The 12,760-nt window shown below is 43.9% G+C and overlaps 1 protein-coding gene across 4 annotated transcripts in view; it reads right to left on the bottom strand.

Moving 5' to 3' along the window:
- FBN1 (fibrillin 1) overlaps positions 1-11,414 on the bottom strand; it is a 237,267-nt gene extending 225,853 nt beyond the window's left edge. For all 4 annotated transcript variants that reach the window (XR_004274880.1, XM_032297522.1, XM_032297523.1 and 1 more), the window contains exons 1-2: positions 11,140-11,414; positions 10,172-10,516 (exon numbers count right to left, since the gene is read on the bottom strand). Coding sequence is in view for 3 of the 4 variants with exons in the window: in XM_032297522.1 (XP_032153413.1) it covers positions 10,172-10,516; positions 11,140-11,414 (620 nt within the window). In the remaining variant the exon portion in view is untranslated. The remainder of the gene's footprint in view (positions 1-10,171; positions 10,517-11,139) is intronic.
- Positions 11,415-12,760: the final 1,346 nt, after the last annotated feature.

Below are 12,760 nucleotides of genomic sequence, written 5' to 3'. Positions count from 1 at the left end.
TGACTGATGGTCTAGGAATTCATAACTCTTCAAAATGTTGAACCACACCACTTGTTTAATGGAGCAGTTCTTCCACTGTGAGCCTGCTTGGTGTCTGGAATACATCTCCGGCTGGGAATGGTGGAGATAGGGATTTTTGCTTTCTCACTTCCACTCTGAGGGAGTTGAATAAATAGACTCAGTGATAACCAAAAAAAGTCACTTAAGTTGAAAAAGTATAGTAGTCACAAGAAATTTAAAACTAGGATTTCATATAGTATAAAATACTCACAACGCAAACTTGACTATATTCCTAATCCAATTTTATTCTATTGACGATGTGGCTACTCCATTTACAACAAAAATAATATAGTTCAGCTCATTACAACACCAATTCTATTAGCAACTGCAACTTATTTGTACTTATTAGTTATAACCCCTAATTTTTAAAAATTGAGGTGGATTACACCAACAGATACATAAATTTGAGGCTATAAATAGAAATTGAAAATCAAATTGCATAAAGAGAAAAGTTAAAACATACCAAAGTTAATATTAGAGTAATTACACCTTAAATTAATTTTATGTGTAATCTTAAAAGATAATTTTCTGTAAAGCTAATGGAAAAAGATTAGATGTTTTGAAATTCTCATATTCGAATAAAACAAAATGTACTGGTTCATTAGGAACTTTGATCTTATTCCTGACAGTTGTGAGTTCTTTAAATGGAGAACTATGGACAAACTAAGAGCAATACCCTTAACATTAATCTCACAGAACATGCAAACACATTATTTATGGAGCTTTTTCATTCTGAAGTCAGAGCAGCAAAATACAATGAGGTATCCTCAGTGGAGAACTAAGCCAATCAAACTTGATCAAGTTAGAATTAAAACTTAAAAAACCTGATTAGTCTTCTCAAAGATCTATTGCCTCACAGTGGTAGCTGGTCTCCAAAGATGGCTCCACTTCCTCACTGCCTGGCAAACACGTGCCTCACATCCAAAGGTAGGTCTTAATAGTCCATGCCCTTGAATCTGGGTGAGGCCTATGACTTGGATGGAATTCCAGGTCATGCGATTGCAGGCTGTTTGAAGAAAGTCTGGTAGTTCTCACTTTTGTGCTCTTGAGACATCCTGCGTTGCCATGGAAAAAGTCTGGCTATGCTGCTGGAAACACCATGTAGAGAGGCCATGTATAGAAAGGGGACAACCTGAGACTATAGGAAGGAGAATCAAGAAATCCAGCCAACATCAAGGACATATGAGCCCATGTGAGGCCAGCCAGCCAGCCCGCAGCCCCTTGAGTTAGCCTACAGTCAATATGTGGAATTAACACATGTGACCAGGTCAAGAGGCTGTTCAAGATCTAGTCCCAACAGACACACCCTGAGCAAGGCCTAGTTGCTGCATCCGGGGCTCAGGCTCCCCATTTGAAAAAAACACATTTAATGGCTCCATTACTGGGCAGGTTCAGGCAGGAGGCTACATAAGAGAGAGCTTTAAAACTTGGAGGGCCCCCAGCAGAGCCAGACAAGTGGCTCTTTGCTTCCTTTATTTTCCTCTTCAGTTGGTCCATTTAGATAAACCACACCCAAGTAAAAAGGGCTGCAGGCTCAGTGCCTGGTCACAGAACCAGATGCATATGTGAACAAGTCATACTGCCTGTTCCAGCCCAACTGACAGTGTGGGGCACAGAGACAAGATTCCCTACTGTGTCCTGTCTAAATTCCTGAGCCACAGAATCATGAGAAATAATAAAATTGTTGCTTTAAGCCACTAAGTCTGGGCAATTTGTTACATAGCAATAAAATAACCAAAACACTCACAAATGAAAACACCTTGTTCCATGGCAGTAGACAGCCTAGGCATGATCTTGCTTCCCTGTAGTTTCTCTTTATGATGCTACAGTGATTTCGTGTATGGTAAGTTTGAATACATACAGAGGTGGCAGCATTCTAGGTCCTCCTTCCCTCTGTCTTTCACAACCAACTGGTCAAGTACTACCTGTGTTAATTCTAGAATCAGCTGAGCCTATTCTTTCTTCAACCCTTCCACTGCCTTTGCTCAGACCATCATGGACTCTCACTATGACTCCTATATTAGCTTCTCAAACTCAAATCTCCATGTCTTTATTCTCTCTCCTCTCTGAATCACCTACCTTTCACATCTCTGCCCAATGGCAAAGATCTGATCTTGTTCCTGTCTTCAAATCCTTTACTAGCTACCAATCTTGCCTTTCACAACAATCAGTGACATTTATGTTTCCACTAGTCCCTCTCCTTTCCCTACAACATCACTACCTATGTATGGGCTCACAAGTTTGCTCAAGGTTGCAATGTGCACAGCTACAGGAGGCACTCCTTTCACAGACTACACTACAAACCACATCACTTGGAATCATGCCATGCCAACTGTGCTCAACTGCACTCAGTGTCCTAAGACCTCAGACACTTCATATCCCTTTCCCTTGATGTATTTCTCACTCAAGTCTTTCCTTTATTTCTCGGCTATTCTTCCTCCAAACTCTAGTTTATATAATTAACCATACCCAGTCAATCAGCTCATCAATATTGCTCAGAGCTCAACCATCAAAAACTATTCTATTGAACACGTGCCACACACCCATTTACTAGATGTTCCTAGAGAGAAATAAAACAATCAAGATCTCTGCCTTTAAAGAGTTATCAGTCCTAGGAAACAGTCGCTTTTTATGACACAGATCAGAGGTTGTTAAACTTTTCTGTAAAGGACCAAAAAGCAAATGTTTCAGTTTTGTGGATGATACTGTCTCTGCTGCAACTATACCACTCTGCTGCTGTAGGGAGAAAGCAGCCATACATAATAAGTAAATAAACAGGCATGGATTTGTTTCAGTAAAACTCTATTTTCAAAAACAGGGAGCTTGGTCTTCAGTTTGTCAACTGCTGATAAACTTTTTTTTTTTTTTGAGACAGGATCTTGCTCTGTTGCCCAGGCTGGACTGCAGTGGTATGATCAAAGCTCACTGAAGCCTCGACCTCCTGGGCTCAAGCGATCCTCGTGCCTCAGCCTCCCAAAGCATTGGGATTACATGCATGAACCACCACGCCCAGCCCTAACAGACTTTCACTGTGAAGTCACTTCTGATCAATCCCATTCCCACAATGATGCTTCCCTTAGCTTGTAACAGCATCTGCCTTCAATAAATGTCAAGTCTTCCCACATAGCAATGTGGGAGGGGATTCTTGGGAAACGAAGGTATAAAGAGTATGAAAGAAAAAAATGTGCCAGCTACGAAATTTATTATAACTGAAAAGAAGTAAAATATTAGGATTAAGAGCTCCAACTACGAAGCCAGATTTCCCAACTCTACCACTTACTTTCTGTCCCTGGAGTAATTATTGAAACTTTGCGTCCCTTGTTTCTTCCTCTGTTAAATGAATAAATAAGTTTAATCTTCCTCATAAATGACACGTTTTTAAAGGAATTAGTATTTGCAAAGTACAATCCTAAGAGAAACACCAGAGCTTTTTTTTATAATTATGGCCGCAATTTAATGTAAAAAATTGGGCTGAGCTTACAGACAACCAAGGTAAAAAACGAAAAGAGAAAAACAAATAACTCATAGGACTGGTCAGGATTTAAGACACATACCAACCAAGGTAAAAAAATGAAAAGAAAAAAAGCAATTAAATAACTCATAGGACACATACCAATTTCCACTGGGAAGAGAAATACTTCTTGCAACTCTATTCAGAGACAAATTTCTCACAGGGGACATGACAGTTAAGAGGGTTCTGAACATAAAGAGCAATGCCTCCAGTTCAGAAGCCCAGACAATGCCCAGGAGGCTGCCTGCAATGGTTACCTACCATCCTCATGCAAATCAAGGTCTAATATTAAAATAAAATGCACACGCTGTCCAAAGTCCCAGTGGCTCTGACATCCTGCAGTTCTGTTTTATTACTACCTTTTCAGGAAGTTTCTTGTTGGACTAAATAATACTATGTGATTAACCATACTTAGGATTTGTGTGAACTAGCATGAAAGAATATTAGGAATTTTAAGTGGAATTTTACCAATGTTTTAGGCCTGCATTTTTGTCCAGTGGAAAGAAAAACCAAACCATAACTAAAATTAATGGAGGAAGAAAATTTAACATTAAGATTTCGTCTTTAGAACTTAACCTCTGCATACCTCGGCTCTCACATCTGTGAAGGGAGGCTTAAGAAAGGGCCCAGCTAATAGACTGGCAGCTGTGAGCATTAAATGAATTATCATATGCAAAACACTAAGAACAGTGCTTAGCATACAGATGTTACCTAAATGTCACCTACCATGACTGCAATAGTTATTCTGAATTTGTTTAGACTTAATACTGACTCGTTTCCAGGAATGCTACCATTCTGTGCACTCATGGTTCCTGAAAACCCCCAAGGTTATGGGATGTATGTCTCTGGCCCTCCACAGAACTAACCTCAAGCTGGCATTCAATGAAACCTTCTTGAATTAAATGAACTTTTTGAAACCCACTTAATGGTGAGTTAGTGGTAAAATGCTTACAAAGGATTCTTGCCTTTGATGATGTAACAATCTAATGAGAAAAATCAACTAGAACAATCATGAAACACTAAACTATCATGTGCCTGAGTTAGGCCACGTAACTCAGGCCTGACACATTATTGATGTCAGTTTTCTCAAAGAATCTCATGGGAAAAATTCGAAGTTGCTTAAGCAGGCCCATTTGTTGTGTTCATGTTTAAAAACAAGGAAATTGTTAAAATAATTTATTTCTCTTTCAAGAAAACATTTTAAAAATCTTATTTTCACATTGAAAATAAAGCTAAAAACTCCCAAAGTGGTTAGGCTGATTGTTTGGCTTATTGTAACAAAAAGCCAACAAACTAGTACACAAATACTCTAATAATTCTTCAGCATTTCACTTGATTACAGACATCAGTATAATACTATAATTTTTAAAGTATGTGCTACACAAGACAATAGAGGAATATTTTAATATTCTTTAAAATTCCAAATAAGGTTGAAGGGAAGTCTCATTTCCATCAGCTGTCATCTCATTTCACCGGAGGTTGATGTATGTTTTAATTAATTTTTAAATTAATTAAAATTTAATTTACCAACTTACACATTTTTATAAACCACTTGTATGTCCTAAATGTTATGAAATGAGTCACATAAATAAATATTTGGTCTCTACCTTCTTGTTTCACGTGTGGAATTGCTGAAATCTTCTGTTTAAGAATACTACATCCTGTGCCGGGCACGGTGGCTCAAGCCTGTAATCCCAGCACTTTGGGAGGCTGAGGCGGGTGGATCATGAGGTCAAGAGATCGAGACCATCCTGGTCAACGTGGTGAAACCCCGTCTCTACTAAAACTACAAAAAATTAGCTGGGCATGGTGGCGCGTGCCTGTAATCCCAGCTACTCAGGAGGCTGAGGCAGGAGAATTGCCTGAACCCGGGAGGCGGAGGTTGCGGTGAGCCGAGATCGCGCCATTGCACTCCAGCCTGGGTAACGAGAGCGAAACTCCGTCTCAAAAAAAAAAAAAGAATACTACATCCTTTTTTTAAAAAAAATTGTGTCCCAATATTTTAGCATAATCTTTTCAATAAATGTAAACCATACCACTGCAGGAGTCTTTCCCATATTTAATTATTAGCCCATCTGACTTAAGATGAAGTCTTAAAGTCCCCTTTATAAAGTAAAATGAACCTTATAAAGTCTACAGAACTTTTCTGTATTCCCTATTACAGTTCTTTATTTTAATAACAGACTTCTATGTAATTAATCCCTTGGAGTTTGCCATCACATAATCTAGCCTGTGTATGAACTGTTCCATGTGTATTTTTCTGGCATCAAGACCTCTGGAAAAAAATAAACAAATAAACAAATACCAAAAGGAATCATGCACAAGGGGACAAATTGTGTCAAACAGAACTGGTCTCATGTACCTATAAACCATGCAACAAGGGCAGAAGTCTCAATCCATCTTATCCAAGGTCTAGGAAAGGATATCTCACCATAAAGAACTTTTCCCTTTGACAGGAAACAGTAATATTTCCTTACTTGGGAGCTAAAGCAATAAGGCAATCATAAATAAATGGTGCATAACTACTGCTATTCAAGTAGTGTTGGGCATTTTTTTTCTTTTTTTGGACTGTCTCCCACACTTTTCGCCTAATTATAGTTTAGAATTTAGCTGAGAAAAATTCCTATGAATTAAAATTCAAACAAATAACGTTAGGATTTTATTGTTTTTCATAAAGCCATTTCTCATGTCAAGCAATGCCCAAGCAAAGGAAAACTACTATACATTTAATATTTCACAGAGTTTTGAAACTTGAACAATTCTCATCTGAAAATAAAGAAAAATATAATTTTTGCAGAGTGAATGGGGACCACACTGATTCCATTAAAAAAAAAAAAAAAAGATTTCCTGTAAAAACAGAAATTGGCAATTTACTCTAAGAAAACACAGCAAAAGCTGGGAAGAAATTTGAGGATGCCTAAATTTCCACTGTGGAACAACTTTTGCTGCCCAGTGGGGAGAGAAGAAAAAAAAAAAAAGAACACCTGCAACAGGATGTGAGGAGAGGAAGACAATCTGGGACTACAGGTCCAGTGAGGGGAAAATAAGACAGGTTTCTAATCCAGGAAGAGAGGGAGCTGACAAGGAATATACACGTGTTTTAAGAAGGCTACCAAGGCAGATTTTGTAGTCACCTGCCACATTAGAGAAAAACAAGAAGGCAGTATTTGCTGGGGAGACGGAACCAGTGCACAGCAGATACTGATGAGTTTCAAGCACCTTTTAACTAGAGGAAAGATTAGTGAGGTGCTGAAAGTTGCTGCCACCAACTGGGCAACAGGCAGACTTGGGGGTTACAAATCACTTTCACTTCATAAACTGTGCCTTTCCAATCAGAATGGTAAACAGATTTCACTGTAGTCAAAGAGGTTAGTTCTGAAGTGGGTAATATTTTAACAGGCAAAAACAGAAATTTTAAGCAATAACTGGAAAAATGTAACACATAGCTGCTTTTTCTGATGATTTATACAGCAGGGCACCGTTAAAGAATTTATTCATATGAGACTGTAATGGCAATAAGCAGAGGGAATAAATTTTAAATGTTATTCAAATTTAACATGAGACTTGGTGTTTGCTTAAAATCTATGGGAAAGCCTTTAATCCAGCAATTCTACTTTTACTAATCCATACCACATATAAACATGTGTATGTAAACACGGGTATGTAGAAGAATGTTGGTAATAGCAAAAGACTTCATGTAATCTAAAGAGCCATCACTAGGGAACTGTTCCAGCCACATAATGAGATTCTATACAAGAAAATGGGGTTGGGTGCGGAGGCTCACGCCTGTAATCCCAGCACTCAGGGAGGCTGAAGTAGGCGGATAACTTGAGGAAAGGAGTCTGAGACCATCCTGGCCAACATGGCGAAACCCTGTCTCTACTAAATATACAAAACAGCTGAGCTTGGTGGCATGCGCACCTATAATCCCAGCTACTCTGGAGGCTGAGGCAGGAGAATCACTTGAGCCCAGAAGGTGGAGGCAGTAAGCCGAGACTGCGCCACTGTACTCCAGCCTGGGCAACGGAGCAAGACCATGTCTAAAAAAAAAAAAAAAAAAAAGAAAGAAAGAAAATGCATGAGGTAGATCCACATGAGTTAATAGACAGATGAATTAAAGATATATAAAAAGTGAGTAAAAAGTTCATAAATTGCATGAACAGTATATTTCATGTATTAAAAAGGTTACACACACATACATATGTGTGTATGTATACATATATATTTATGTGTGTATTTGTACATGTATACATATGCCTATAAGATTTATAGAAAAATACACAAGAAAACGGTCTCTGAAAGGTGGCAGGGAAATACTTTTAATTGTATATATTTTTAAATCATTATTTTCACCACCGTGTGTGTGTGTATCACTTATTATAAAATCTTTTTTTTTTTTTTTTTGAGATGGAGTTTCACTCTCATTGCCCAGGCTGGAGTGCAGTGGTGCAATCTTGACTCACCGAAACCTTTGCCTCCTGGGCTCAAGCAATTATCCCGCCTCTGCCTCCAAGTAGCTGGGATTACAGGTATGCACCACCATGCCCGGATAATTTTGTATTTTTAGTAGAGGTGGGGTTTCTCCATATTGGTCAGACTGGTCTCAAACTCCCGACCTCAGCCTTCCAAAGCGCTAGGATTACAGGTGTGAGCCACCGCACCTGGCCTATAAAATCTTATAGTTAACATGAGAATTAGGAGCACACATAATTACAATTCTATTAATATCCTGTTTTTAGGAAGGCTTTATAAATAGTTTGCAATAGGATAAGGATTGTGTTAATGATTCAATATTGTGAGGAGCACAGAGTTATCTCTCGATAATCACAAACAAATGTAAAACTCCACAGAAAAAGCACTAGTGTGAGTATAAGTGTGGCATCCTGTTAAGCAACGAGGTAAACTTTAGTTTCTTTTTTCACATTCGGTCTGTGCCTCCCAGGAAACACACTAGTTGGTGACAGCCCAGAGAAATGAGACAAATATCTGACCAGGCCTCACACCTCCCTGCAGATCTTCAGCCACAGAATTAACCCCCCACTGCCCTTATACATAGGAGCAATGTTACCAGAATAAATATTAAGATAATATTATGTAAGAGAAATATGTTTTTGAAGGAAGAACGCTGGACTAAATGAGGTCTTCTTGAGGACACAGGAGAATCAGAGCTTCAGTCTACTTACTGAACTTGCCATGTGCCTTGCACACAGGCAATAAACATCTGCTGTCTGATGACAGTCAGGCTTACCATGATAAGCAAATTTCCTTCCAACGTTATCGGAATTCTGGGTTTATTTTCCACAAAGGCCAAGATGTAACCGAATTAATCGTAACTATTTTCTGTGCTACTTTATCACAGCCTATGCGCTTGGCTCTTACAATCATCTTGTTCCTACTCCAGACTAGGACTCAAAAACTGGTCTGTTCAGTTTATTGCACTTTTTTTTCCTCATACCTGGGTCATACAAACACAAATTTTACTACATATACATGACTATAACACTCCATAACAACAACAAAAAAGAATAAGTGAAATGATCAGCCACATGTCGAATTGGACACCATCACTTGGTGACCCAGAGCCATATAATAAAGCTACAGAACCACTCAGGAAAAGAGCATCAGTGATAACGGTTAAGAATTCAACATAAAACCTCCCTATATATACTGTCTGGGTTTGTTTAACAGGCTCATCTAAGAAGATAAAAGGGGTCATTTACAATCCATCCTGCTGTTTCCAGGGAGGCTTTAACTTAAACAACTGCAGAAAAATTTATCTTTCAATCTGAAAAGCCTTTAAGGAAATGTATTCTCACTGTCCTTCAATACAGGAAAGTGACAACCCTTAGTCAACCTGCCTAATTTAAATCTTTCCGGCAGAAACATGTATAATAGGGGGCATGGGAAACCAGTGAAATGAATCAATTGCATGTACAAACACCACTGGTTAAAAATACCTCGATGAGGCCAGCGACAGCAGCATTGCTGTTCCAGTGAAATAGCCCCACACAACCCCAAAAAAACAGTTCTCAGAACCACTTGCCCTGTTATGCTTCCAGTGTAGACATCTGAAAGGAAGCATTGCCCAGAAAACCCAATTTTAATTTTAACAAGCATAATTTACTGGAGAGTCAAGTACTGTTTGATTTCTCCTCTGACTGTCATGAGAATCCCTTCCTTTCCTTGCCCCCTTTTAAATACAGCATCTACTAAGATGGCCCCAAGGAAAGGACTTTCCTCTAGACACAACCAGAATTGGTATTGAGGAAAAGGAATGGGTTTCTCCTCTTCTCCCACTCGCAACTCCTCCCCTTCTTCCTCAAGGAACCCTTTTTGCCTCCCAAAATCTGCCTCAACAATGGCCCAAGGCTTATAATCGTGTCCTCTCCCTTGAGGCAGAAATCTTTGGGAGTAGGAGCAAGGTAGGTTAGCTACAAACGCGGTGAGGGCTAAGCAACCCTAGCACCTCTAAGGTGCCCCCAGGAGGTCTTGCCAGGGAGCCTTCCACAGGGAGAATCACCCCGCCAGTTGTTCTGGATCTTGAAACTTGGGAGACGGGGAAGGGGAGACCCACACCAAAGGAGGGAACCGTTTCTTTACCCTTTAAGTGCGTCGTGTCCTCCGCCTCCTCTTCTCTTGGCCCGACTGGCTCTGGTTTCCTTCACGTTCCCAGCCTCCAAATTGGCGTCCGCCCCGTGGCTCGTGTAGGACGCTAAAAGCACGGTAAATCCCAGGACGATCTCCAGCAGGCCCCCTCGCCGCATGATGCCGAGCCGCCGCCGGCTCCCGCCGCCTCCTGCTGCGCCCAGGGCTAGGTCTGCGGCCGCCGCTGCGCCCTGAAGCGCACCGCGCAGCCGGGGTCCCGCTCTCCTGCCGCCAGTCCCCCAGGCCGGGCTCCTCCCGCCTTCTCCAGGCGCTGCTCCCACTTCAGGCGGCCCCTGCCAGCTGCAACACAGAGACAAATCCCCGAGGCGGGGAGATTTTCAGGGCATCGGGATGCTGAAGCCTCGCGGTCCCCATTACCGAGCCCAACCCGTGCGCCGCCTGCGCGTGGCGCAGTTAATTTGGGTAAGGGAAGACCGTTTGGTCCACAGCTGGCTGGAAACCCCAGGCCCCCAGCGGCAGCAACTCCAGCCGATCCCTCGGCCTCGCTGGCGCCGCCAGAAGAGCGCAGCGCAAAGTATCCATGTCCCCGGCGGTCCTAAGCCCAGGGTGAGCTCTCTGGGTTTATTTTTCTAGTGGCACGAATTGCGCGCGATGCGCGCTCTGAACGCCCCACTCTTCAGCCTGTCCTCTCCGCGGGGCTGGAAGCCCGCCGCGCCGTCCCCGCCGACTCCGGGCGCTGCCACCGCCCTCCGAACATCTGACGCGGAGCCCGGCACCAAGAGCCCCGGGCCAGGAAGCTGTCAGGCAGGGGAGGGCCAGCGCCAGCTGTGGACGTTCCGGGACAGCCCCTCACCCCAGTCCCCGTCCCTGCCCACCGCGCGGCGCAAACGCAAAAGCCTCCGTGGCCGCAGCTCCAGCCCCGGTGGCCGCCCGACCCCCGTCGGGACCCCGGCTGCACCCACTGGAGAAGCGGCGACTCCGACTCCCGAGGAGGCGGCGGCGACTGCTCCCGGTCCTGGCCGCTACAGCCACGGCTCCGCTCCGCTCCGCTCGCAGCTGTCCCAGCTGTGGCCGCCTGTCCGCTTGTGGCACCCACAGTCTCTGCCGCGGCTCCCGCGGCCCCCTCCTTTCCCCACCTCTTCAAGTATCGTCCGCGCAGCGGTTTCTCGCGAGAGAAATACTTGTTTAAAAAAAAGAAAGAAAAAGAAAATGACACCCCCTCCTTCATCCCCCTCATCACCACCCCACCCCCCGGCCTCATCCATCCTCCCTTTCCACTCCCCTTTGCCAGCCACCGCCTCGGCGCGGGGCCTCTCGCCGGCAGGATTAGCGCAGTGGGAGGAGGCAGAGGTGATCAGGTCCTGCCCGGCCTAGGACTTTTTGCCTTGAGGTGGGGAGGAGAGAAATGGGAAGAGGTGGAGTAGCGGTTTTAGCCGGTCCGGCAGTTGGGAGGTCTAGATCCGAGATTAGCCTCTCCAGTGATCGCGGAAGCCCTGCCGGAGCAGAAAGCCGTGCCACCTGCACCAAGAATGCGCGCTGGAGACGGCGGCCCCGGAGGCCCTGGCCCGAGAGGAGACCAGTGCCCGGTGCTCGAGCCTCCGGGTAGCGCGTTCCCTGCGCCTCTCCCGCCGGACACTCGGCAGACGCCGGAGGCCGGGAGGCTAAGGCAGGGTGCGTCGCAGGCCGGGACTGCCGCAGGGGCTGCGGCAGGGGCTGCGGCAGCGGCTGCTGTGCTGACCGAGGAGAGGGCTCCGCCGCCCCCTCTTGCCCCGGGTGTCGAGAGCCCACTCCAGACGTGGCTCTTCCGAGGTTCCATTCAAACCACCCAGGCCTGAATCCAGGTTGCTCTTTCTAAGTCGGAGTCCAATCCAGGGGCCTGTAAATGTTGGAACCCAGGATTTAGGATGGGAGTGGTCAAGGGATGGTCCTCTTGCCCAGCCCAGGTTAAGATTGGGGTTCATCTGGAGGACTCTACTTACATCCTTCCCCCCGTCCCCCCGCCCCTCACACACACAGCTGCCTCTCCCCAAGTATGCATGGCACAGTGAATTTAGTGGCTTTGAAAGGTATAGTATTTGTGGCATCCTTATATGAATAATGCCAGATGATGCCTGCACCCTGTAACGGTTTAGGAAGGCCGGAAGTGGCGCACTGGGTCCTGGCTGCTGTAACTGGAGACCCCCAGAAAATCCCCGCAAGCAACCACCAGCCAGCCGGCAAGCCAGAAATAAGAGCTCAGCACAAACAGGTACCCTGGGAATGCATCCTGTTGAAGGGATTTTCCTTATTTGTAATCGTTTATAAAGGGGCCCAGAGAGTAGGGTGGAGAGAGCTGGGCAAGTTATTTAATTTCTTTCCCATTATAAGATGGGACTCATAGTGTCCACCACACAGGTTTGTAATGGCGATGATGGACATGCTGAACTGTTATGATACATGAAACAGTAAAACTGTGGGAACTATGAGCTGATCTAAAGCTATAGTCCTGTAGGTATGTATGTGGTCTACTCTAAGGTCTTACCTGTCTCTTAGCAGTTTCATGAATGGGAGCCTTGGTTACACACTCCTGGCTGAGTAAAGGAG

The sequence above is a fragment of the Sapajus apella genome, unplaced genomic scaffold (assembly GCF_009761245.1).
Source record: "Sapajus apella isolate SASKATOON/1434 unplaced genomic scaffold, GSC_monkey_1.0 scaffold37, whole genome shotgun sequence".
Taxonomy (NCBI): Eukaryota; Metazoa; Chordata; class Mammalia; order Primates; family Cebidae; genus Sapajus; species Sapajus apella.
This window is presented reverse-complemented; position numbering and strand designations above follow the sequence as displayed.